Genomic DNA, 25,865 nt, shown 5'->3' on the forward strand with positions numbered 1-25,865 from the left:
CAGTGGTGTAACTGGGTTTCCCTTTGTAATCTGTGATAGTTTGTAATCTGTGATAGTCCTGTATTGTCGCTTTGCCTATTTGGTTTGTTGGAGGGCGTAGTGGGATTTCTTATAAGCATCAATGACATCGAATGGGTCCCGGAACATATTCCAGTATGTGCTAGCAAAACAGTCCTGTGGCTTAGCACCCACCTCATCTGACCACTTCTGTATTGTGACCGTACATACAGTGCATTCGGAAAGTATTCAGACCCCTTGACCTTTTCCACATTTTGTTACATTACAGCCTCATTCTAAAGTTTATTGAAATCTTTTTTTCTCATCAATCTACACACAATACCCCATAATGACAATGCAAAAATAAGTTGTTTTCTTGACATTTTTGAAAATATTAAATTAAAAACTGAAATTTCCATTTACATCAGACCCTTTACTCAGTACTTTGTTTAAGCACCTTTGGCGGCAATTACAGCCTCAAGTCTTCTTGGGTATGACGCTACAAGCTTGGCACACCTGTACTTGGGGAGTTTCTCCCATTCTTCTCTGCAGATTCTCTCAAGCTCTGTCAGGTTGGATGAGGAGCGTCGCAGCACAGCTATTTTCAGGTCTCTCCAGAGATGTTTGATTGGATTCAAGTCTGGGCTCTGGCTGGGCCACTCAAGGACATAGAGACTTGTCCCGAAGCCACTCCTGTGTTGTCTTGGCTGTGTGCTTAGGGTCGTTGTCCTGTTGGAAGGTGAACCTTCGCCCCAGTCCGAGGTCCTGAGTGCTCTGGAGCAGGTTTTTTATCAAGGATCTCTCTGTACTTTGCTCCATTTATCTTTCCCTCAATCCTGACTAGTCTCCCAGTCCCTGCCGTTGAAAAACATCCCCACAGCATGATACTGCCACCACCATGCTTAACCGTATTGGTGCCAGGTTTCTTCCAGACGTGACGCTTGGTATTCAGGCCAAAGAAAATTCAACCTTGGTTTCATCAGATAACAGAATTTTGTTTCTCATGGTCTGAGTCCTTTAGGTGCCTTTTGGCAAACTCCAAACAGGCTGTCCTGTGCCTTTTACTGAGGAGTGGCTTCCGTCTGGCCGCTCTACCACAAAGGCCTGATTGGTGGAGTGCTGCAGAGATGGTTGTCCTTCTGAAAGGTTCTCCCATCTCCACAGAGGAACTCAGGAGCTCATCGGGTTCTTGGTCACTTCCCTGACCAAGGCCCTTCTCCTCCAATTGCTCAGTTTTACCAGGCTGCCAGCTCTAGGAAGAGTCTTGGTGGTTCCAAATGTCTTCCATTTAAGAATGATGAAGGCCACTGTGTTCTTGTGGACCTTTAATGCTGCAGACATTTTCTGGTACCCTTCCCCAGATCTGTGCCCGACACAATCCTGTCTCGGAGATCTACGAACAATTCCTTCGACCTCATGGCTTGGTTTTTGCTCTGACAAGCACTGTCAACTGTGGGACCTTATATAAACAGATGTGTGCCTTTCCAAATCATGTCCAGTCAATTGAATTTACGTCAGGTGGACTCCAATCAAGTTATAGAAACATCTCAAGGATGATCAATGGAAACAGAATGCACTCAACTTCAATTTCGTGTCTCATAGCAAAGGGTCTGAATACTTATGTAAATAAGGTATTCATGTTTTTTAATATTAATAGATTTGTTCAAATTTCTAAAAACCTGTTTGTGCTTTGTCATTGTGGGGTCTTGTGTAGATTGATGAGTACAATTTTTTATTTAATCAATTTTAGAATAAGGCTGTAATGTAACAAAATGTTGAAAAAGTCAAGGGGTCTGAATACTTTCTGAATGCACTGTATATATCCCAACCATAAATCATGCATTACAGGCAACATCCACACTGAGCTAAAGGCTAGAGCGGCTTCTTTCAAGAAATGGGTGTTGCAGAAGTAGTATGTAGACAACTGGGCTGTGGCTTTGCTGTTTCAATACTAAAGCACTCTGTTCCAAAAGAGATACTGATGATACCTTCTAAATGTGATGGCTCTGAATGTACACTGCTCAAATAAATAAAGGGAACACTAAAATAACACATCCTAGATTTGAATGAATGAAATAATCATTTTAAATACTTTTTTCTTTACATAGTTGAATGTACTGACAACAAAATCACACAAAAATAATCAATGGAAATCCAATTTATCAACCCATGGAGGTCTGGATTTGGAGTCAAACTCAAAATTAAAGTGGAAAACCACACTACAGGCTGATCCAACTTTGATGTAATGTCCTTAAAACAAGTCAAAATGAGGCTCAGTAGTGTGTGTGGCCTCCACGTGCCTGTATGACCTCCCTACAACGCCTGGGCATGCTCCTGATGAGGTAGCGGATGGTCTCCTGAGGGATCTCCTCCCAGACCTGAACTAAAGCATCCGCCAACTCCTGGACAGTCTGTGGTGCAACGTGGCGTTGGTGGATGGAGCAAGACATGATGTCCCAGATGTGCTCAATTGGATTCAGGTCTGGGGAACGGGCGGGCCAGTTCATAGCAGCAATGGCTTCCTCTTGCAGGAACTGCTGACACACTCCAGCCACATGAGGTCTAGCATTGTCTTGCATTAGGAGGAACCCAGGGCCAAACGCACCAGCATATGGTCTCACAAGGGGTCTGAGGTTCTCATGTCGGTACCTAATGGCAGTCAGGCTACCTCTGGCGAGCACATGGAGGGCTGTGCGGCCCCCCAAAGAAATGCCACCCCACACCATGACTGACCCACCGCCAAACCGGTCATGCTGGAGGATGTTGCAGGCAGCAGAACGTTCTCCACGGCGTCTCCAGACTCTGTCACGTCTGTCACATGTGCTCAGTGTGAACCTGCTTTCATCTGTGAAGAGCACAGGGCGCCAGTGGCGAATTTGCCAATCTTGGTGTTCTCTGGCAAATGCCAAACGTCCTGCACGGTGTTGGGCTGTAAGCACAACCCCCACCTGTGGACGTCGGGCCCTCATACCACCCTCATGGAGTCTGTTTCTGACCGTTTGAGCAGACACATGCACATTTGTGGCCTGCTGGAGGTCATATTGCAGGGCTCTGGCAGTGCTCCTCCTGCTCCTCCTTGCACAAAGGCGGAGGTAGCGGTCCTGCTGCTGGGTTGTTGCCCTCCTACGGCCTCCTCCACGTCTCCTGATGTACTGGCCTGTCTCCTGGTAGCGCCTCCATGCTCTGGACACTACGCTGACAGACACAGCAAACCTTCTTGCCACAGCTCACATTGATGTGCCATCCTGGATTCGCTGCACTACCTGAGCCACTTGTGTGGGTTGTAGACTCCGTCTCATGCTACCACTAGAGTGAAAGCACCGCCCGCATTCAAAAGTGACCAAAACATCAGCCAGGAAGCATAGGAACTGAGAAGTGGTCTGTGGTCACCACCTGCAGAACCACTCCTTTATTGGGGGTGTCTTGCTAATTGCTAATAATTTCCACCTGTTGTCTATTCCATTTGCACAACAGCATGTGAAATGTATTGTCAATAAGTGTTGCTTCCTAAGTGGACAGTTTGATTTCACAGAAGTGTGATTGACTTGGAGTTACATTGTGTTGTTTAAGTGTTCCCTTTATTTTTTTGAGCAGTGTATTTTCTCCATAGAAAGGATAGTTTATTTGAATTGATTTTGGTTAAATACCATCCTATGTTGAGGTGATCTGCTCAGATCTCCTGCTCCAGCCTAATATCTCTGACTGCCCCAATGGGAGGGGTCTCCAGGAGACAGAGGTGTTATGTGGCTACAGCTTCACCATCACCTGCTCCACCACAGTACCCAGGAGGCTCCTTCCTTCTCACGTTCGCCAGTTCCAACAGAACCCAGACTCAGCCAGCTGTCAACAACTCTGCTGCTTTCCTCTTCCCTGCTACAGATTACTTCCACCAAAGGAACTACACCTGTGTTCATAAGAATTACATTTTCCTGTCATAACTTCTCTGAGTTCCACTCCCTCATTGACACAAGTAAACTGAACTAACTTTTTGACTTGGTCATTATTGACAGTGTGGGAGAAAGGTATACTTGCTGAGGGGAAGAAAGATAGAAATACATTAGCTAGTGAAAGAGGAGAATGACAGCAGGCCCTGAGTGGAAATAACAGATGGATATACATCCCCAAGCAGGAACCACGTAAAGGCCAAGCAAGCTGTACGTATAGCCATGACTAAATATATGCCAAGCGTAAGCCTGCAATGCATGCATTATTTTCATATCCATATGAGGAGAGTCTAGCCCCTACTATGTTAGAGCTAAAAGCAGATGAGGGCGTTATCCATTAGGTTGAAAGAAAATGGTGGCAGAACGCAAAGGGGGTTTTACTTCTTTTACATAAAGGATGGACCTATGTATTGTAAATGCATAAAAGCAGAGCCGGGGCCTAAGGAAGGCAGTTGTTGTTCCGCGGACCGGCTCGGCTTTATTACTCTATATTAAAGTCTATATTGAATTTACAAGTTCTTGTAAGAAGTGTTATTCTTAAGACAATTTTCCACGACAACAGCTTTCCACAGATGCTTAGATTTGGGCCCGTTTTCTTAGTGTTTAAGAGTAGGAGACTGCTAATCTAAGATTAGGTCCCCACAGCCCATGTAATCTTATTCAACATGTTCAAAAAAGCAAAACTGATCCTAGATCAGATTTGCTGATGATCAATCCCCTCATTTTGGGTTTCTATTGCACCAATCCTGACAGCTTCCACCATCAGACTGTTTGTAGTGCTGCTGATGTTAGTGATGACCAACATCATGACGGCCCTCAATCTGTTCAAGACCACCAGAAGGCAAAAGAGAGAAGGGGTAAAGAGGGTGGAGCTGACCTCCCTGCAGGCCAGGATCCAGGGAGGTGAGAAGAGATGAAAGATATTTCACTTCTGGACTAGATCAGATAAACCTACAACCTGTCCATTGACTAAAATCCCAGCTAAGTTATGGTCTCGCATGAATATAACACCAAAAAAGGCTTAAATGAGCAAGCTAGAATGCTTTGAGTGTAAAATGTACAAATATGCCTCCTTTGATGTCCTGACTTAAACGTAGTAGTTCTTACATTACCTTCAAAAATGTTTGACATTTCATTTACTCAAACAAAACCGATTTTTTTCTCCATGTAAAAACATTTTAATGAAAAATGGTGAACCTTCCTTCCTGTAATTATTTTGTGCATTGTTTAGACTGGGAACAGTGTGCCAACTAAGGCATGGTATACAGTTATACATAAAACATACAATTGTTTCATTGTGGTCAAGTTAAATTTAAACAAATTACAATTGGATTTACTTCGTTGCAGACATTTAATCAAGATGGAATGTTGGACAACTCAATTAAATGATTTAGGACAAATCTGGATCAACCTTGAAAAATGTGTCATAAAATTGGTGAACTGAACGAAATACTTGTATACCCACAAAGATAAATTTACAGCAGATTTTGAAATGTACACAATGCTTCTGGTGAATGAGTTAAGATTAAAAACAAAGGCAAAATTGATGCAAGTTTTAAGGCAGATTTTTCTATGTTTAGGTATTGGTAAACTGGGTACTGACAACAAACAAAATACACAATTAATGGGTATCCAGTGAACCACAAATACACAATATTTCTGGTGCTAGATTTTAAATGACAATTAAAGGGGCAAGCTGAAATAGTTAAGCCGTCCAATTCTTATTTCGATTAACAATATGTACTCATTGTTTCTTGAAGAATATAACCATCACGTTGATCTCAGACTGCGAATCCTTGCATCCATAGCTCCATCTGTCGTTTGGAGAGTGGTTACATTTGTCCGGCCCCAGCACCCCTCAGATTGAAAGCAAACCAAGTGTCAGGGCTGCCATTTGGCAGAAAAACTATTTAGAGATTGTAACTTTAAACCACAATTGTTTCTAATACACAACTCATTTTCACTTGCCATAGTTTATGTGCAGCAGAATTCCCTGAAAAAGGAAATCATTATTTGGAGATACTCATTCACAGAATATATGTCAGGATCAAGCACCTTGATTGGTTAAAAATTGCATTTCCCCTCAGTGTTTTTTTCTCTCTCCTTTTAAAATTGGCCCCCTCTCTCAGTAGTCCATCTTCAGGGAGAAGTGACATCAGAGAGAGACGTTGATGTCCTCCACATGGTTGTGTTGACGTTGGGAGACCTGATGGCCGGGTCATCATCCCCTTTGAGTTCAGTCACTGACTTCCTCACGCCGACTGGCGGAGATGTTCTCATTAAGAAAGTGCACATAGTAGAGTAGGTGGTAGATCGACGAAGTAGCTGTTCCCGCTGAGATCGTCTACATTGCTGTCAGTAACTTCAGACCTACAAACCCCCTTCCATCCTAAATTACTACTCATTGTGATTAGATCAGTCAGTCCGCAGCCCGCGGCAGCAACGTAGTCGATCTCAAACACACACTACGTGTAGTAATCTAGCTTGCCGCCGATGGTCTTGCAGCCCTTGCCGGAGAAGATCTTCTCGCTCTTGGGGAAATAGACCAAGTCTCTGGCCATCTGGTCGACCACGTCCTGGTCGGGCTTCAGGCCCTTGGCGGACATCTCTGCCATGCCACACAGCAGCACGTGTCTGTACTCCAGAGGCAGGAAGGGGACAAAGAAGTCAACTAGGTTCTTGTCTATCAGACTGGTGTGCCACAACCCACCTACACAGGGAAAGGGAGGGAGGGGGGAGACAGTCATAAGATGGGCAAGAAGAAGCTACCACCATTTGCTTACCCAATCCTCTCAGATGTACACAAGTGCCTAGGGGGTAAGGATAGTCATAAAATGGGCAGGGGCAAGAAAGGCAGATGGACAGAATATAGATATCACAGGTAATCTTTGTATCGAAGGTCTGAAATGTCTCCAATTACATCCCCAGTCTTCAAACCCCAGTTGTGGTAACAAAGTAGAAAATCCTGACCTTAGAGAAACATGTAAACTATTTCAGGAAACTATGCGTATGTCGCGGGTCACTACTTCACATGAGAGCCATTTGAAAGTAATATATATTCTTCTGGAACATGTGAACTTTCATGTGCCTTAATAAAAATGTTATGCCATCTGTAAATATGAATAAAATTGTTAACTTCTTTGGGATAGGGGGCAGTATTTTCACGGCCGGATAAAAAACGTACCCGATTTAATCTGGTTACTACTCCTGCCCAGAAACTAGAATATGCATATAATTAATAGATTTGGATAGAAAACACCCTAAAGTTTCTAAAACTGTTTGAATGGTGTCTGTGAGTATAACAGAACTCATATGGCAGGCCAAAACCTGAGAAGATTCCATACAGGAAGTGCCCGGTCTGACAATTTGTTGTCCTTCTGTTGCATCTCTATCGAAAATACAGCATCTGTGCTGTAACGTGACATTTTCTAAGGCTTCCATTGGCTCTCTAAAGCCGCCAGAAAGTGGAATGGGGTGTCTGCTGTCTCTGGGCGAAAAACAGCAACAGAATTTGTAAGTGGTCAGCCCGGGGACATTGACACTGGAGATGCGCGGTCACGAGACTACTCCATTTTTTTCTTTCAGCCTTTGAATGAATACAACGTTGCCCGGTTGGAATATTATCACTATTTTACAAGAAAAATGGCATAAAAATTGATTTTAAACAGCGTTTGACATGCTTCTAAGTACGGTAATGGAATATTTAAAAAAAAAAAATGTCACGAAATGCGCTCGCGCGTCACCCTTCGGATAGTGACCTGAACGCACGAACAAAACGGAGCTATTTGAATATAACTATGGATTATTTGGAACCAAAACAACATTTGTTGTTGTAGTAGAAGTCCTGGGAGTGCATTCTGACGAAGAACAGCAAAGGGTAATCCAATTTTTCTAATAGAAATTCTGAGTTTAGTGAGTCCCAAACTTGGTGGGTGTCAAAATAGCTAGCCGTGATGGCCGAGCTATGTACTCAGAATATTGCAAAATGTGCTTTCGCCGAAAAGCTATTTTAAAATCTGACACCACGATTGCATAAAGGAGTTCTGTATCTATAATTCTTAAAATAATTTATGTATTTTGTGAACGTTATTCATGAGTAATTTAGTAAATTCACCGGAAGTTTTCGGTGGGTATGCCAGTTCTGAACGTCACATGCTAATGTAAAAAGCTGTTTTTTTATATAAATATGAACTTGATTGAACAAAACATGCATGTATTGTATAACAATTTCCTTGGAGTGTCATCTGATGAAGATCATCAAAGGTTAGTGCTGCATTTAGCTGTGGTTTGGGTTTGTGTGACATATATGCTTGCTTGGAAAATGGCTGTGTGATTATTTTTTGGCTGGGTACTCTCCTGACATAATCTAATGTTTTGCTTTCGCTGTAAAGCCTTTTTGAAATCGGACAATGTGGTTAGATTAACGAGAGTCTTGTCTTTAAAATGGTGTAAAATAGTTGATTGTTTGAGAAAATTGAATTGTGGTATTTTAGTTGGTTTTGTATTTCACGCCGTGCGAGGCCATTGGCTGTTGGCTAGGGTTCCGCCGCTAGCGGAACGTCTGTCCTCAACAGGTTAAATTACGAGTCTAGTTGGTTTAGCCACAGAAAAAGAAGCAACCTTCCCGCTAGCCATGATTGTGTTGCTCTCAACTTTCTGTCCTCCAGAGTTCTGAAATCAGTGGAATTAGATTATGATAGCTAAGGAGATGGAGAAAACACCCGTCTCCGGATTACATCTTCGAACTAAGGGCAACCATGGCAACCATGACAGGGAGAAGTGTCCAACCATGATGTATAAAGGTAAGAAAGTCTAGCTAGCTACATTTTCAGACATTACACATTTCTAATTTTGACAAAGTCGATTTCATTTCAAGTTAAAGTGTACTGTTAGCTAGCTAGCTAATGTTAGCTGGCTGGTCCGCTAGCTAACATGTATGATCTTATTATTTCGTATTTCAGAGCCATTTGCTTGGTTAGTTATAGCCTAATGTTTGCTAGCTAACATTGAACCTGTTTAGTTAGCTGCCTGCAGATTCATTCAGGGTAGTAACGTCATGAGTTGGGATTATGGTGCATTGTTTAGCTAGCTAGCTAGCTACATGTCTTAACAAAATACTCCACTATGCAAGTGCCCATTTTAATAGAATGTCACTGCCACAACTGTTAGCCAGTTAGCTTGGGTGCTTGACTGCTGTTAGGACAGAATGCTCGGATCAACCCTTAAAGAGATTGGTGGAGCTAAAGTGTAAGATGGTGTGAACAACACTGAATGAGTGTAGACAAAGAACTCTCCAATATGTACCAAAACATTCCAAGGCAATTTTCTCAAAAGTCAGGTTACAAGTTAATCAACTTTCAAAGCAGAATTAGTTTCCCCATTGTTCCTCAAATGCAGCGTATGATATACCATTTTGTAGCTCTTTGTCTCTGCTTTTATCCAATGCAAAAAACACCATGAATATGAAAAAGAGTTACCAAAGTGCATAAGTTAGGCTTCAGCCCTAAAGAAGGACGGCAAAGAGGTGGCTTACTCTGCTTGTTGTTGAACACAGACAGGGAGAGAGCTGGTTCTAAGTCGAGCAATTTCATCTCCTCTCGGTCTCGACCTGCTTTCCAGAAGTCCAGGGCCACCTGCGTGATGTGCTCTCCTCCAGCGTTGCTATGGAAAACAAACTAGTAGATATTAAAGTTGCCATTTTCTGGTTGCTAAAACGAATAGTTTGCCTAATTTCAGGTTGTGACAAAATAAGCTAGTATAGTGTAAACAATCATTGTACCCTCTAAACCGCTGTGAAATATATTTTCTACAACTAATAATATTGTAGTTTCAGCTGGTGTACAAAACCGAAAGTAAGACACAAAAACAAAACTTGTGAATTTGAAGCATAGAAAGTAATCACATTATAGATCTACTGCTTCTTAGACTTGCTTTCAAGTAGAATTATAGGTCTATAACTCAGGTCGCCCATAAAAGTTGCATATTGCCACTTTAAGCTGGGTCCAACGTTCTTTTTCTTCCTCACTGGTCCGGACATGGGCTAGTTTATAAATGCCTTAGGTTCATGTGTGGTGATTTTATTTGCAAAATAAAAAATCTGAAGTAACTGAATTTTACTTTTGGGGGTGCCTATCTGATTGACAGCTGACGTTTAGGTAAGTAAAACCGGAAAGATAGGATGATGGATGTCTAATATATTTGGACTGTAAATCTAGTTAAAAATACAAAAGTATCCAAAAACAACACATGAATTCTTAAAAATCACACACTGCTGGTCTGTCTGTCCTACCTGAGGAAGATGAAGATGGCTTGGCGGTACGAGACCCCATCCAGATGTTCGTAGTAATCCAGGTAGGGCTTTATACAGTCGATCAGCCCAGGGTGCATCTTGTCCATCTCGTCAAAGATGAACATGGAACGTGGGCAGTTGGTGACATTGCCTTTGATCCACTGCTGCAGCTGAGACTGAGGGATGGTCACAACAGTAAAAACACAGACATCTCCAGCAGTGAAGATATATTTTGCGGCTATGCTGTAAGCTATTTATAAAAAAATGCAGATATACAGTACCAGTCAAAAGTTCGGACACACCTACTCATTCAAGGGTTTTTCTTTATTTTTAAGATTTCTTACATTGTAGAATAATAGTGAAGACATCAAAACAATGAATTAACACATATGGAATAATGCAGTAACCAAAAAAATCCAAATATATTTTAGATGAGATCCTTCAAAGTAGCCACACGTCGCCTTGATGACAGCTTTACACACTCTTGGAATTCTCTCAACCAGCTTCTTGAGGTAGTCATCTGGAATGCATTTCAATTAACAGGTGTGCCTTGTTAAAAGTTCATGTCTTTCCTTCGTAATGTGTTTGACCCAATCGGTTGTGTTGTGTCAAGGTAAGGGTGGTATACAGAAGATGGTCTTTTACCAAATTGGGCTAAGTCCATATTATGGCAAGAACAGCTCAAATAAGCAAAGAGAAACAGTCCATCATTACTTTAAGACATGAAGGTCAGTAAATCCGGAAAATGTCTAGAACTTTGAAAGTTTCTTCAAGCGCAGTCGCAAAAACCATCAAGCGCTATGATGAAACTGGCTCTCATAAGGACCGCCACAGGAAAGGAAGACCCAGAGTTACCTCTGCTGCAGAGGATAATTTCATTATAGTTACCAGCCTCAGAAATTGCAGCCCAAATAAACGCGTCAGAGTTCAAGTAACAGACACATCAACAGTTCAGAGGAGACTGCGTGAATCAGGCCTTCATGGTCGATTTGCTGCAAAGAAACCACTACTAAAGAACACCAATAATAATAATAATAATAATAATAATAATAATAATAAAAGAGACTTGCTTGGTCCAAGAAACATGAGCAATAGACATTAGGCCAGTGGAAATCTGTCCTTTGGTCTGCCGAGTCCAAATTAGAGATTTTTGGTTCCAACCGCCGTGTCTTTGTGAGACGCAGTGTAGGTGAACGGATGATCTCCGCATGTGTGGTTCCCACCGTGAAGCATGGAGGTGATGGTGTGGGGGTGCCTTGCTGGTGACACTGTCAGTGATTTATTTTTAATTCAAGGCACACTTAATCAGCATGGCTACCAAAGCATTCTGCAGTGATCTGGTTTGCACATAGTGGGACTATCATTTGTTTTTCAACAGGACAATAACCCAAAACCCACCACCAGGCTGTATAAGGGCAATTTGACCAAGGAGAGTGATGAAATTACGCATCAGAAGACCTGGCCTCCAATAATCTGATCTCAACCCAAATGAGATGGTTTGGGGTGAGTTGGACTGCAGAGTGAAGAAAAAGCAGCAAACAAGTACTCAGGATACGTAGGAACTTCTTCAAGACTGTTGGAAAAGCATTACAGGTGAAGCTGGTTGAGAGACCTCCAAGTGTGCAAAGCTGTAAAAAGGCAAATGGTGGCTACTTTGAAGAATCTACATTTTATATTTTGATTTGTTTAACACTTTTTTGGTTACGACAGCCGTGGCCAAAAGTTTTGAGAATGACACAAATATTAATTTCCACAAAGTTTGCTGCTTCAGTGTCTTTAGATATTTTTGTCAGATGTTACTATGGAATACTGAAGTATAATAACAAGCATTCCATAAGTGTCAAAGGCTTTTATTGACAATTACATGAAGTTGATGCATAGTCAGTATTTGCAGTGTTGACCCGTCTTTTTCAAGACTTCTGCAATCCGCCCTGGCATGCTGTCAATTAACTTCTGGGCCACATCCTGACTGATGGCAGCCCATTCTTGCATAATCAATGCTTGGAGTTTGTCAGATTGTGGGTTTTTGTTTGTCCACCCGCTTCTTGAAGCTTGACCACAGGTTCTCAATTGGATTAAGGTCTAGAGAGTTTCCTGGCAATGGACCCAAAATATCAATGTTTTGTTCCCGAGCCACCTAGTTATCACTTTTGCCTTATGGCAAGGTGCTCCATCATGCTGGAAAAGGCATTGTTCGTCACCAAACTGTTCCTGGATGGTTGGGAGAAGTTGCTCTCGGAGGATGTGTTGGTACCATTCTTTATTCATGGCTGTGTTCTTAGGCAAAATTGTGAGTGAGCCCACTCCCTTGGCTGAGAAGCAACCCCACACATGAATGGTCTCAGGATGCTTTACTGTTGGCATGACACAGGACTGATGGTAGCGCTCACCTTGTTTTCTCCGGACAAGCGTTTTTCTGGATGCCATAAACAATCGGAAAGGGGATTCAGAGAAAATGACCTTACCCCTGTCCTCAGCAGTCCAATCCCTGTACATTTTGCAGAGAGAAGTGGCTTCTTTGCTACCCTTTTTGACACCAGGCCATCCTCAAAGTCTTCGCCTCACTGTGCGTACAGATGCACTCACACCTGCCTGCTGCCATTCCTGAGCAAGCTCTGTACTGGTGGTGCCCGATCCCGCAGCTGAATCAACTTTAGGAGACGGTCCTGGCGCTTGCTGGACTTTCTTGGGCACCCTGAAGCCTTCTTCACAACAATTGAACCACTCTCCTTGAAGTTCTTGATGATCCGATAAATGGTTGATTACTGGCAGCAATATCCTTGACTGTGAAGCCCTTTTTGTGCAAAGCAATGATGACGGCACGTGTTTCCTTGCAGGTAACCATGGTTGACAGAGGATGAACAATGATTCCAAGCACCACCCTTCTTTTGAAGCTTCCAGTCTGTCATTGAAACTCAATCAGCATGACAGAGTGATCTCCAGCCTTGTCCTCGTCAACATTCACACCTGTGTTAACGAGAGAATCACTGACATGATGTCACCTGGTCCTTTTGTGGCAGGGCTGAAATACAGTGATAATGTTTTTTTTGAGATTCAGTTCATTTGCATGGCAAAGAGGGACTTTGCAATTAATTGCAATTCATCTGATCACTCTTCATAACATTCTGGAGTATATGTAAATTGCCATCATACAAACTGAGGCAGCAATACTTTGAAAAATAATATTTGTGTCATTCTCAAAACTTTTGGCCATGACTGTGCATGATTCAATGCGTTATTTCATAGTTTTTATGTCTTCACTATTATTCTACAATGTAAAAAAAAAAAAAAAAAAAGGTAAAGTCCTTAGGTTTTTAGTAGGTGCCCAAACTTTTGAATGGTACTGTACATCCTGTTTCATATAGAACCCTCAAATTCAAATCTGGACCTTGAAGCCAGTTCCACTGCTTTTTTAAATTCTTCATTCTTCCCATCTAACCAGGGATTAGAACTGGGACACCAGGTGGGTGCAATTAATTATCAGGTAGAACAGTAAACCAGTAGTATTCCGGACCTCATAGGGTAAGATTTGAATACCACTGATATGGAATATGCATAAGACTGATTTTTTTTAACACTTAATTGTCCATTGATAATTTCCCTGCCAAGGTTACTGGGGATTACATTTCAATATAACAAAATACTTGTTTTACCTTGTAGTCCTCAATCTGATTCAGATGAGGGAAGTGAGCTGTAGACACAAACTGATGGACGAAACTGCTGGCCATGCCCTCCTTGTAGATGTTTTCAGCTATCAACTGGCTGACTAAGTTCTTCCCTGTGCCAGTCCAGCCATGTAGAGAGAGCACCAGGGGCTTTTTAGGGTTTTTATTGTTCATGAAACCCGTTACAGCTTTCTGGACGACTCTGGAGGCAACATGTTGACCAAACAGCTTCCGATCTAGGGCCACTTCCAAACCTGATGATAGGGCAGAAGTTGATTATTAAGTGTCAATGAATGGGATGTGCTAAGAATACACCACCATTATTTCTATACTATTTAGAGGTGGTTATCTTAACGTGATTAGTTACGCATGTAGGACACAGCTGCTAAGCAGGCTAGTGGTGCATGGGTCAGCTGCTTGTTCACTCCCACCCACCCGCATTTGCTAATAACCATTCCACAACCACCATGTGATAAATTGAAAATCTGAGGCCCGCACTCGACCCTAACCTGCTAATATAGAAAATGTGCTGCAGGCTACAGTCAGATGGTGGAACGATTTTTTGTCAGGGGTTTCAGGACATACTTCTAGGCCTATAATTAGATACTTGCAGCTTCTTCTCTTCTGTCATTATATGTTGCCATGAAAGACAAAACAAACCCTTGCTCACCAGAATGTCATAAATCGATAGAATGAATGCTTTAATTTAGTTGACATCAGTAAAGTTCTCGGTCATCTCTGCTTCTTTCTTGGAGGAAATATGTTTAGGGACCAGGAAGGAAATGCAATAACAAAAAAAAAAATGTTTAAGACTATGTTTCAAATTTCATTTTGACCGGTTGTAAGTTAATAGAAAGCTGTGAAAACAACCCAACATGTTTCTGATAAGATTTCAGTTCGGCTTGGATGCATATTTTATGTGGTTGAAATATTTTCAGCTTTTCTGATGCTGATAAAGATAGATACTGTCTGTAGAGGTGCTAAATGCGTATTCTCTCAAGATGCTGAATGAAAGAAATCATATTTCTCAACTCCTGTTCCAGAGTCAAAATTGTGCTTACATTTGGTGTATAATTTTACTGCAAGAAATGCTTAATTCTGCAGGAGTTACTATTAAGGCTATGTGAGAGGTTACACACTTATAGGCTGACCACACCGCTCGCGTTGCAAAATACATTTAGGAATCTATGTTATTCAATTATTGCATCCACACTGCTCGTGTGCGTCAATGAGCGTCTGCATTGCCAAGGGCTAAAATAGAGGTCCTTTCTATTTCTGATGCAGATCGCACTGCAAGTCCTGCCGCTCCCATCTCCTCTTTGGTTTATAGAAGCAGGTACCCACGTGCCATCTCCTCATTGGTTATACCCACGTGGGTGATTGAAAGACGAACTGTGTTGTCGTGGTAATACTATGAAAGTTTAGATGCCAATCACCATATAGGTTAAACGATGAAAAGGCCTGGAAGGAGGAGAGATGACTAGAAACGATTCGGTTGACCGTTTTTATGTGTGGATTAATTGTCGGAGTAGAGGACCTTGTGCATTTCAGGTAAAATAACAACCCAATGTTTATATCCCAGGACAAATTAGCAAGGTAGCTAAATAGAACAAGTTAGCTAGCAAGTGCAAGCTAACTAGCTAAATTGCCATAAATGTTTAATGCTTTTCGAGCTGTCCCCAAATTAATGTCATTGGTTCAGAGTTTGTTTTGATATTTTAACCTGCATGTTGTGATCGCGTTTGGTGTTGAGGGACAAAATAAATGTATGCATGATGGTGCACGCGCGCAGCCGGTTTGGGTTCCGTGTTAGTGTCCAGATTTCAGTTTCCATTCTACCCATCTGAACAATAACCTAGATTACAGTTCCCTTGATGTGCATAGGCCTATTTGAAGTCCCTGTCTTGACTGTCAAATGTGTATACTGCCTCACAATCATCACACATAACATAGCAATCTATCATGTACCTTTACCAATTAAAATCTTTAGCAAACATTACTTTTCAGGCCCTCCCTTATTATTTCACAGCTTTTCTCTTATTGAATTAAACTCAGACAATTGTACGGTTACATACAATAATGTGATAATTGTGGATAGTTAGATTAATATAATAGTTTGATTGAAAAGTTTACATATTGGATTTGGACATATGTTTGTATGTGAAACAGGGGTGCAACTTTCACTTGAGACGGGTGTTTTTTTTTTATATATATAGCCTACTGTATGACAAAAGGGGTCTGTATTAAATGTTTTATTTTAGTCGAGCAGTCAAATCATTATTTTTTTTTTCATGGCACAAGAGACGTGTGATTTGTGCCTGTCTCAGTGGACTAATCCATTGACGAGGCCGCAGGATGCCACGATCCAAGAATATGGGGATTGTGGCTCAAATGCACATCTCTCTCTCCAGAATGCGCTCTCTTCCACCATTTCGTGGGTATTCATTGTTTCATAACTTCATTGTTTGCTGTGTCTATCAATTCCCCATTACATACATCACCAGTAGTAGCCTACATTTACCATTAAATCCCAAAATGTCTAATCTGCAATGTTTGTTTATGGTAATTTCTGTTAACGCATTCAATATATTTTTATTAGTCATGTACCATTAGTTCTCATTGTCGGAGTGGACATGTGTTTTGCAGAACTCACAACCTATGCTACCTGTGAGAAACAAGTTTGGTTTATGTCATTACATTTACGAGTTTTGTCAATTTATTAATGTCTTTTGTTTGTAATGCGCCCATTTGGGGATGTCTGATAGTATTTTTAATTGTCTTAACTCACCCCCACTAATGAGCTGTGGAGCTTCTCAAAGTAATTTTTCTTCACCTTCAACCACCAAGTAAACAAAGTATTTTGACAATCAATTATGAATGACAATTTTAACAATATTTCCAGCTCTCTCCCTTTTGATAACCAAAGCAAAAAATGTAATGCTCTGATCCAGTGGGAACGTGATAAAATAACTGACTACTTCTTATCCCTTGCACAAGAAGCCTACAGCTGTGTCTGTCCCGAGATCACTGGCATTGGAAACTGAGGGCCCAGAATATTTTATACAATGTCTCAAGTTTGCTAGCACGGGTTTTGGAGCGACCCAGTTGATAGCTGATACAATGTTTCAAGATCGTTGCAGACAGGCCACGCGTAGCCAATGTAATCTATATGATATTTTCTACCTGCAGGCTGCAATGTTGTGTTGGCTTTATGTAGGTCATTATTACATAGTTGGCAAATGGCAATAAAAGTAACTTTTAGATTTGTATAACTTTTATTAGATAGAATGTAGATTAACCACCGACAATGATTGAGACAAAGACTATTATAAACTAAATTAAACTGTTCCACAAAAATGTGCATATGGAAATCACAACTGGCACGCAAATTGGTAGAAATTGTAAGAAATTGGCACATTGATCTCCGGCTCCCTTTGAGTCATTTGTGTCTTTTTTTTTATCAAACAGCGTGCTTAAAGCATCTGACTAGGAGAAAAAATAAATAAAAGACTACTCTTGGTTGACCAAGAATTTTATTGTCAGGGAAAGCCCTAGTAGAATGAGCTTTAGATGCCCCAAAAAAACTGATGGAGGACCCCCTGCCAGGTTATGTCCCCCTCACTTCTGCTCCCCTGATATGAACTACTTCTAAGAGGCATAGATAACTGTCCAGGTTGTTACACAACCGGCCGTGATCGGGAGTCTCATAGTGCGGCGCAAAATTGGCCCAGCGTTGTCCGGGTTTGGCCTGTGTAGGCCGTCATTGTAAATAAGAATTAGTTCTTAACTGACTTTCCGTGTTAAATAATGGTCAAAAGAATATATACAATTACTCACTTCACTCGTGCCAAACGGGTAGGCTTGCGCTAACGGTGCGGATACATGCGCAGATCAAACATTTGGAACGCCAACTAAGGTGTTTAGATGTCCTTATAAATCTAAAGATTGCTCAGAAAACTAGGTAAGCAGAGTAAGGTGTTTACATGACTATTGCATAATCTGACTACTGCCGTAATCAGTTTAATATCAAATTATTTCCGTCCATGTAAACGTAGCCTACTAGTTCTTATTGCCTACGTCATTCCATTTTTTGCCCGTTCCCATTTGGCGCGTGTACAATTAGGCCTTAAAGCTTAGGTTTATGCACTAATGCCAGATATAAGTTTGTCATTTATTTTAGGCTATGTAGCCTACTGATATAAACTGCACAAGACTGCTACATTTATGGATTTAAGATATCGTTAAGATACCGCACTTCATCCACACAATATTTAACGACCCTAAAGTCAACCCTCGTTTTCTAAAGTAGGCCAACGGTATACTGGTGGAGATCGATAAGCAATTGCCTGATTAAAAACGCAAAAGGACTGACTGTCTACATTATCAAATAGTCTAAATTAAACACGTAACACATCAACCATTTCATATTTAGCTGTACACATACCTGTTGAATTAAAAGCAATCCATTTTGAATCGCAATTTTCATATACATAATTGTAAATTTTCCGCCCCACTGCTGCAACTCCCAAACCGACCACAAATGTGGTTGAGATTGGTTCGAACGCGTTCACAAACACACTCGATATCAACACATAATATACGAAATAGGTTTTGTATGTTGCTTTCATTTTAACTTCAAATAAACATTTAGCTACCAAGTTTATAATTTAGGAACGCAAAGACGTTAAGAGTCCAAGTCAGCTATTTCCTCCTACGTAATCATTATGCGACAACAACACAGCAAAAGCAAATCTGTAGCAAAATGGTCGTCACCAGGTATATACTAGTCGCAACTATGAAACTCGGACATTTCCGATTTGCTAACTGGTATTAGTTATACACGTGTAGTGTTCAACGAAACATCAAATCGGGCAGTTCCGAGTTTCCTAGTTCCGGCTAGCAGATTAACGCGGCCTAATAAATGGCTAAACCCCGCATATTTATACAAATTATGTTCTTACAATCGGATTTTAAACACAACCCTAACTACACCACTAACCTGAAACGAAGACCAAAAATCTAAATTTTATGTTAATTAATTTTTACGATATAGCCCATTTTGACTTTGCTGGTTGTCACTCGTTACCACAGCCAGAAAAGGGATCACATTCAACGTCGGCTACGTTCGACCATGGTTTTTCACATGAATGTCATTCTGCATTTCAGAATTTTAAAGTTAAAACTGCAAAGTATATTCAGAAAGCCTACAATGTTAAGGGCCAGAGGTGTTCCGACTGAGCCAGAGAGATGCAAGTAGCTAAGGAAGGACCACAATACCTTTACTTACTACAAATTAGGGTATGTTCAAAAAACCTAAAGTTGCAACGCCGTTAATTGGAAATGCCCCCCAAAAGAAACGTTAACACGCCGGTACTAAATGTTCAACGTACCTGTTCTGTTGAAGGAGATCCACTCTGGTCTACAACATTCGTGAAAATAGTAAAACACGTTCTGGTAGGTTGCGAGGAAGCCGGTGAGAGCCGCAGCCATACCAACAGCTATGCTGGTACTGATGGGCTCAATCGCCGCCGTCGCAGTGATGTTCGACAACAGAAACCCCAACAGTAAAAACGGTCGCATCTTTGGTAGTGTTTACTAGCTAGCTAGCGGTGTATATTTACCTAAACAAACTTGATTGCAGACTGTTAAATAAAATTAGATACAAAATGGTATTGTAGAGTATAACCAAAACACTGCCTGAGCGAACCTCAACTCTGTGGCCTGAGCTTCTAACTCTTCTGTGACATAATGGCGGTCCGCAAACCAAAATTAAAGGTGCATGCTGCCACCTACTGTGCTTTAGTGTGTGGTCAATCACTGTTTACAACATTTCTAAATCCCCCTTCCTAACTCAGTATATAAATGACGGCCCTTGGGCTCAGAGTTCCATCTCTTCTGCCACACATCTATCAAAATGGCTCTGATTTTACATTTGGCCTCACCTCTACCTAGTGGAACATTAATATCAATTATATCTTGTTTCAAAGCTCTACTGGCTAATTGGTCTTCAATTTTATTTCCTTCCAAACCCGAATGTGCTGGGACCCAGCAGAATCTCACTAATACACCCATTCTCTCAATTCTCAATAATAACATTAATACCTCCAACTCCTATTACATTAACCTGATGATAAACTATTCAACACAGACATAATCTGAGCATACTATAATTCTAACAGGTTGTACGTTCTCCACCCACTAATTTTTTGGCTACAGTTCAAATGAGTACACTGAAAGTTAATCTGTTAGTCTTCTACATATCTGCACATCAAATTCAGGAATGTAAATGCCTGCCCACTGTCAGGGTCCTTGGATCCATCTGTGAAAAGAGGTTAAAAAAAAGGCATAAAAACTTCTACCAATGTAATTGTCAACCAGTTTCCCTAATCACTGACTTCTGACCAATCTTTCCTTTTCTCTACCAAGGTTAGTTCAACAACAGGATCTGTGAGTAACCATGAAGGAACATCCCCTATCACCACAGAAGGGCCAACCTCCAACTCCCTCAAACCACTCTCATGAGCAAGCTGATTTAAATGCACCAATACATATCCTTAAAGCTATACACTGGATTTTGTCCAGCTTCTGAAGCCAAATCTTCAGTGCTATTCCATAAACTATACACCTGTAATCAATTGTCCTGATCAGAGCTCTGTAAATATCCATCAAATCAAAGTTTGTCACGTGCGCCGAATATAACAGGTGTAGACCTTACAGTGAAATGCTTACTTACAGGCTCTAACCAATAGTGCAAAAAAGGTATTAGGTGAACAATAGGTAGGTAAAGAAATAAAACAACAGTAAAAAGACAGGCTATATACAGTGGCGAGGCTATAAAAGTAGCAAGGCTACATACAGACACAGGTTAGTCAGGCTGATTGAGGTAGTATGTACATGTAGATATGGTTAAAGTGACTATGCATATATGATGAACAGAGAGTAGCAGTAGCGTAAAAGAGGGGTTGGCGGGTGGTGGGTGGGACACAATGCAGATAGCCCGGTTAGCCAATGTGTGGGAGCACTGGTTGGTCAGCCCAACTGAGGTAGCATGTACATGAATGTACAGTTAAGGTGACTATGCATACATACTAAACAGAGAGTAGCAGCAGCGTAAAAATAGGGGTTGGGGGGGCACACAATGCAAATAGTCCGGGTAGCCATTTGATTACCTGTTCAGGAGTCTTATGGCTTGGGGGTAAAAACTGTTGAGAAGCCTTTTTGTCTTAGACTTGGCACTCCGATACCGCTTGCCATGCGGTAGTAGAGAGAACAGTCTATGACTGGGGTGGCTGGGGTCTTTGACAATTTTTAGGGCCTTCCTCTGACACCACCTGGTGTAGAGGTCCTGGATGACAGGCAGATTAGCCCCAGTGATGTACTGGGCCGTACGCACTACCCTCTGTAGTGGCATGCGGTCAGAGGCCGAGCAATTGCCGTACCAGGCAGTGATGCAACCAGTCTGGATGCTATTGAATGTTGCAGTTGTAGAACCTTTTGAGGATCTCAGGAAACATGCCAAATCTTTTTAGTTTCCTGAGGGGGAATAGGCTTTGTCGTGCTCTCTTCACGACTGTCTTGGTGTGTTTGGACCATGATAGTTTGTTGTCAGCACCCCCATTACCAGAGACTGAGCGCATAAGATTCACCACCTTACACTTTGTTTCAACATTTATGACATGATCTTTACATTTATATCACTCATTGAACCACAGACCCAAATATTTGACTCAATAAACCTCTATGTTCCTGGAAATATGACTATCATCTTTTCCATCAGTTTACACAGTTAGAGGTCAGTGCTATTGGTCTATAAATATCAGCACATGAAAGGTCCTTACCAGGCATGTTTCCAACCAGAAAGTATAACCCCCTCACTCCAAATCTTATTAAATAATCATAGGAGAACATGTATGACCTTGTCAGGTATGCTTAAACATTACATAGCACAACTGACCATGACCTGGGGCTGTATATATCCACAGCCTATTAAGGATGAACCCATCTCATGTATGGTAAAGACAGCATCTAAAGAAGAGTCAACAGTATCTCTTTTCTTATACACATTAACATGACCTTATAAAAATGTCACACCTCCGTATACTTCATCCAAAATAACCCCACTATGTACCCTAGCAAATGTGTTCCCCAACAAGTCATCTTTTTCTTTATCAGTTACAGACATTTTTTGACCCACAACCAAAACTGGAATTCGAGAAGACTTCCTTCTTACAGTCATCTTATTCAACATAGACCATACATCCGACAGCTCAGTACCCCTGCCTACTGTAGAGCAGAACTGTCTCCATGCATTTCTCTTGACAGACCTAATGACCCTACGTACTAAAGCTCTCTTCCTTTGGAAATCAACAAGATTCTCAGGAGTCATATTCCTACGCAAAACTCTGTAAGCCCTGTTTCTATCTCGACTAGCTGCAGTGCACTCTTCAGTCCACCAAGGAACCACCTTCCTTTCTCACCCACTTCACACATTGGTACATATAGATTCGCAGCACTCAATATCAGAGGTCACAGAGGGAGCACATACATCAACTGGCCTCTAAAGACAACTGTCTAATAGACTTTAAGCAATGATCTCCAAACTTTTCCCAGTCTGCTTCATGAAAGCCCCATCTTCTGAATGGTACCCTATCTGTAATAGGAACATCAAAGTTCATGGTACACCAAATCTGGAAATGATCACGTCTAACAGTAGAATCATTCATTACATTACATTCACACATAGATGCAATATAGATAGAAGCTGTTATGAAGTCCAGGCAGGATGTAACCCCTCTAACAACATCAACTCTTGTACCACATCCATTGTTAAGACTAATGCTCTTGTTTCCATCATATCTTCCACACTAGTACCATTACGCTGCATCGGCAAGATAGAACAGCTGCCTCCGGTAAGACAAGGTGTGGCGGTCTGTGTATATTTGTAAACAACAGCTGGAGCATGAAATCTAACATTAAGGAAGTCTCAAGGTTTTGCTCACCTGAGGTAGAGTATCTCATGATAAGCTGTAGACCACACTATTTATCAAGTTTTAATTTATATTTTTCATAGCTGTCTATTTAGCACCACAAACCGACGCTGGCACTAAATGTAACCTTTATTTAACTTGGCAAGCCAGTTAAGAACAAATTCTTATTTACAATGATGGCCTACCCTGACCAAACCTGGATGACGCTGGGCCAATTGTGGGTTGCCCTATGGGACTCCCAATCACAGCCAGATGTGTGTAAGGAAGAAAACAGAAAAACGGTCATCCAGAGGCGGCGCTCATAGTGGTTGGGGACTTTAATGCAGGGAAACTTAAATCCGTTTTACATCATTTCCAACAGCATGTTAAATGTGCAACCAGAGCGAAAACAAACTCTAGACCACCTTTACTCCACACACAGAGACGCGTACAAATCTCTCCCTCGCCCTCCATTTGGCAAATCTGATCATAATTATATCCTCCTGATTCTTGCTTACAAGCAAAAACTAAAGCAGGAAGCACCAGCGACTCGTTCAATAAAGAAGTGGTCAGATGACGCAGATGCTAAGCTACAGGACTGTTTTGCTAGCACAGACTGGAATATGTTCTGGGATTCTTCCGATGGCATTGAGGAGTAAACCACATCAGTCACTGGATTCATCAATAAGTGCATTGATGACGTCGTCCCCACAGTGACCGTACATACCCCAACCAAAAGCCATGGATTACAGGCAACATCCACACTGAGCTAAAGGGTGGATCTGCTGCTTTAGACACGAGCCTAACAGACGAGCTAAATCACTTCTAGGCTTGCTTTGAGGGAAGCAACACTGAAGCATGCATGAGAGCATCAGCTGTTCCGACCACTGACCAACTGGCATGTGTCTTCACTGACATTTTCAACCTGTCCCTGACTGAGTCTGTAATACCAACATGTTTCAAACAGACCACTATAGTCCCTGTGCCCAAGAACACTAAGGTAACCTGCTTAAACTACTACCGACTCGTAGCACTCACGTCTGTAGCCATGAAGTGCTTTGAAAGGCTGGTCATGGCTCACATCAACACCATTATCCTAGAAACCCTAGACCCACTCCAATTTGCATAACACCCCAACAGATCCAAAGATGATGCAATTTCTATTGCACTCTACACTGACCTTTCCCACTTGGACAAAAGGAACATCTATGTGAGAATGCTTTACATTGAATACAGCTCAGCATTCAACACCATAGTGCCCTCAAAGCTCATCACTAAGCTAAGGACCCTTGGCCTAAACACCTCCCTCTGCAACTGGATCCTGGACTTCCTGATGGGCCGACCCCAGGTGGTAAGGGTAGCTAACACATCTGCCACGCTATCCTCAACACAGGGGCCCCTCAGGGGTGTGTGCTCATTCCCCTCCTGTACTCCCTATTCACCCATGATTGCATAGCCTGGCACAACTCCAACACCATCATTAAGTTTAATAACGAAACAACAGTGGTAGGCCTGATCACCGACAATTATGAGACAGCCTATAGGGAGGTCAGAGAACTGGCAGTGTGTTGCCAGGATAACAACCTGTCCCTCAACGTGATCAAGACAAAGGAGATGATTGTGGACTGCAGGAAAAGGAGGACCAAGCATGCCCCCATTCGCATCGATGGGGCTGTAGTGGAGCAGGTTGAGAGCTTCAAGTTCCTTGGTGTCCACATCACCAACAAACTATCATGGTCCAAACACACCAAGACAGTCGTGACGAGGGCAGGACAAAGCCTATTCCCCCTCAGGAGACTGAAAAGATTTGGCATAGGTCCTCAGATCCTCAAAAAGCTCTACAGCTGCCCCATCGAGAGCATCCTGACTGGTTGCATCACTGCCTGGTATGGCAACTGCTCGGCCTCCGACCGCAAGGCACTACAGAGGGTAGTGCGTACGGTCCAGTACATCACTGGGGCCAAGCTTCCTGCCATCCAGGACCTCTATACCGGGCGGTGTTAGAGGAAGGCCCCAAAAATTGTCAAAGACTCCAGCCACCCTAGTCATAGACTGTTCTCTCTGCTACCGCATGGCAAGCAGTACCGGAGCGCCAAGTCTAGGTCCAAAAGGCTTCTTAACAGCTTCTACCCCCTAGCCGTAAGACACCTGAACAGCTTATCAAATGGCTACCAAGACTTTTGCATTGTCGTCCCCCCACCCCCTCTTTTACACTGCTGCTACTCTGTTTATTATCTACGCATAGTTACTTTAACTCTCCCTACATTGTCAAACATTAATAATACTGACAGGCTTCCACTTCTCTTCCCCTCTTTGTTACTGAAAAGCCTTTTGGCTTCAACCACCATGCCCCCCTCCACATTTTATTTTATATCATCTATGGACATAGAAGTGGAACCCCAGAAATGACCCCCCTCAGCCTAGCCGAAGCTCCAGGGACTTTACTTGTGATTTTCTTCCCATTGAGTCTTCATTTTCAGAATCTTCCCTTGCTGAACATGGTCAGTACAGAATATTAACAGTCTACCATTACCAATAAAATCAGGCTAATGTGACTTTCCCTGTCTCTTTCATAATGGCATTGGTTAATCGAATAGGGTGTAGATGAGACCCCGTGTTCACATCAAACACAGGGTATTGAATAAGAAACAACAACAACAAAAAACATTCCGGGCAAGGGAGAAAACGACATCATACAAAATAAAACACGTCAACTAAAAAAAAACATAAAAACCAAAATAAAAAAAATCTAACTTATTCAATCACCGTCCACTACAAAATACATCCCTACACAGCCTCAGGGGCATGTGATGGGGCTACATTCACCGACAGGATTTCTTGCACGCCTTGGCTGTGAAATCACAAAGACCAAAAAAACGATCAGCGGCATTCACAATGATTCCAATTTTCTTAGACTTTGTCTCTGCTTGTGCTGTACAGTTTATGACCATTGCAATAAATAATACAAAGTCCACCTTTTTAACATGTAACATTTCACTATCCC

At 41.9% G+C, this 25,865-nt stretch overlaps 1 protein-coding gene across 2 annotated transcripts; it reads right to left on the reverse strand.

Moving 5' to 3' along the window:
* Window positions 1-5,095: 5,095 nt before the first annotated feature.
* On the reverse strand, window positions 5,096-19,648 carry LOC106562949 (torsin-1A). Of its 2 annotated transcripts, none has more exons than XM_014128080.2 (5): window positions 19,286-19,648; window positions 13,884-14,149; window positions 10,231-10,406; window positions 9,475-9,602; window positions 5,096-6,651 (listed from the first exon to the last, which is right to left on the reverse strand). In XM_014128080.2, exons 1-5 carry the CDS (start codon window positions 19,473-19,475, stop codon window positions 6,407-6,409), a joined length of 1,005 nt encoding a protein of 334 aa, XP_013983555.1. In that variant the 5' UTR covers window positions 19,476-19,648; the 3' UTR covers window positions 5,096-6,406. The 2 variants fall into 2 exon arrangements, with proteins under 2 accessions (XP_013983555.1, XP_013983556.1); XM_014128081.2 differs by lacking the exon at window positions 19,286-19,648 and adding an exon at window positions 18,340-18,645.
* Window positions 19,649-25,865: the final 6,217 nt, after the last annotated feature.

The sequence above is a fragment of the Salmo salar genome, chromosome ssa11 (genome assembly GCF_905237065.1).
Source record: "Salmo salar chromosome ssa11, Ssal_v3.1, whole genome shotgun sequence".
Classification (NCBI taxonomy): domain Eukaryota; kingdom Metazoa; phylum Chordata; class Actinopteri; order Salmoniformes; family Salmonidae; genus Salmo; species Salmo salar.

Coding starts and splice junctions, on each gene's coding strand:
- LOC106562949 (XM_014128080.2), bottom strand. CDS start 19,475: ATGCGACCGTTTTTACTGTTGGGGTTTCTGTTGTCGAACATCACTGCG. Junction 14,150..19,285: donor GATCTCCTTCAACAGAACAG/GTACGTTGAACA, acceptor CCCTATCATCAG/GTTTGGAAGTGGCCCTAGAT. Junction 6,652..9,474: donor TGTGTTCAACAACAAGCAGA/GTAAGCCACCTC, acceptor TTCCCTGTGTAG/GTGGGTTGTGGCACACCAGT.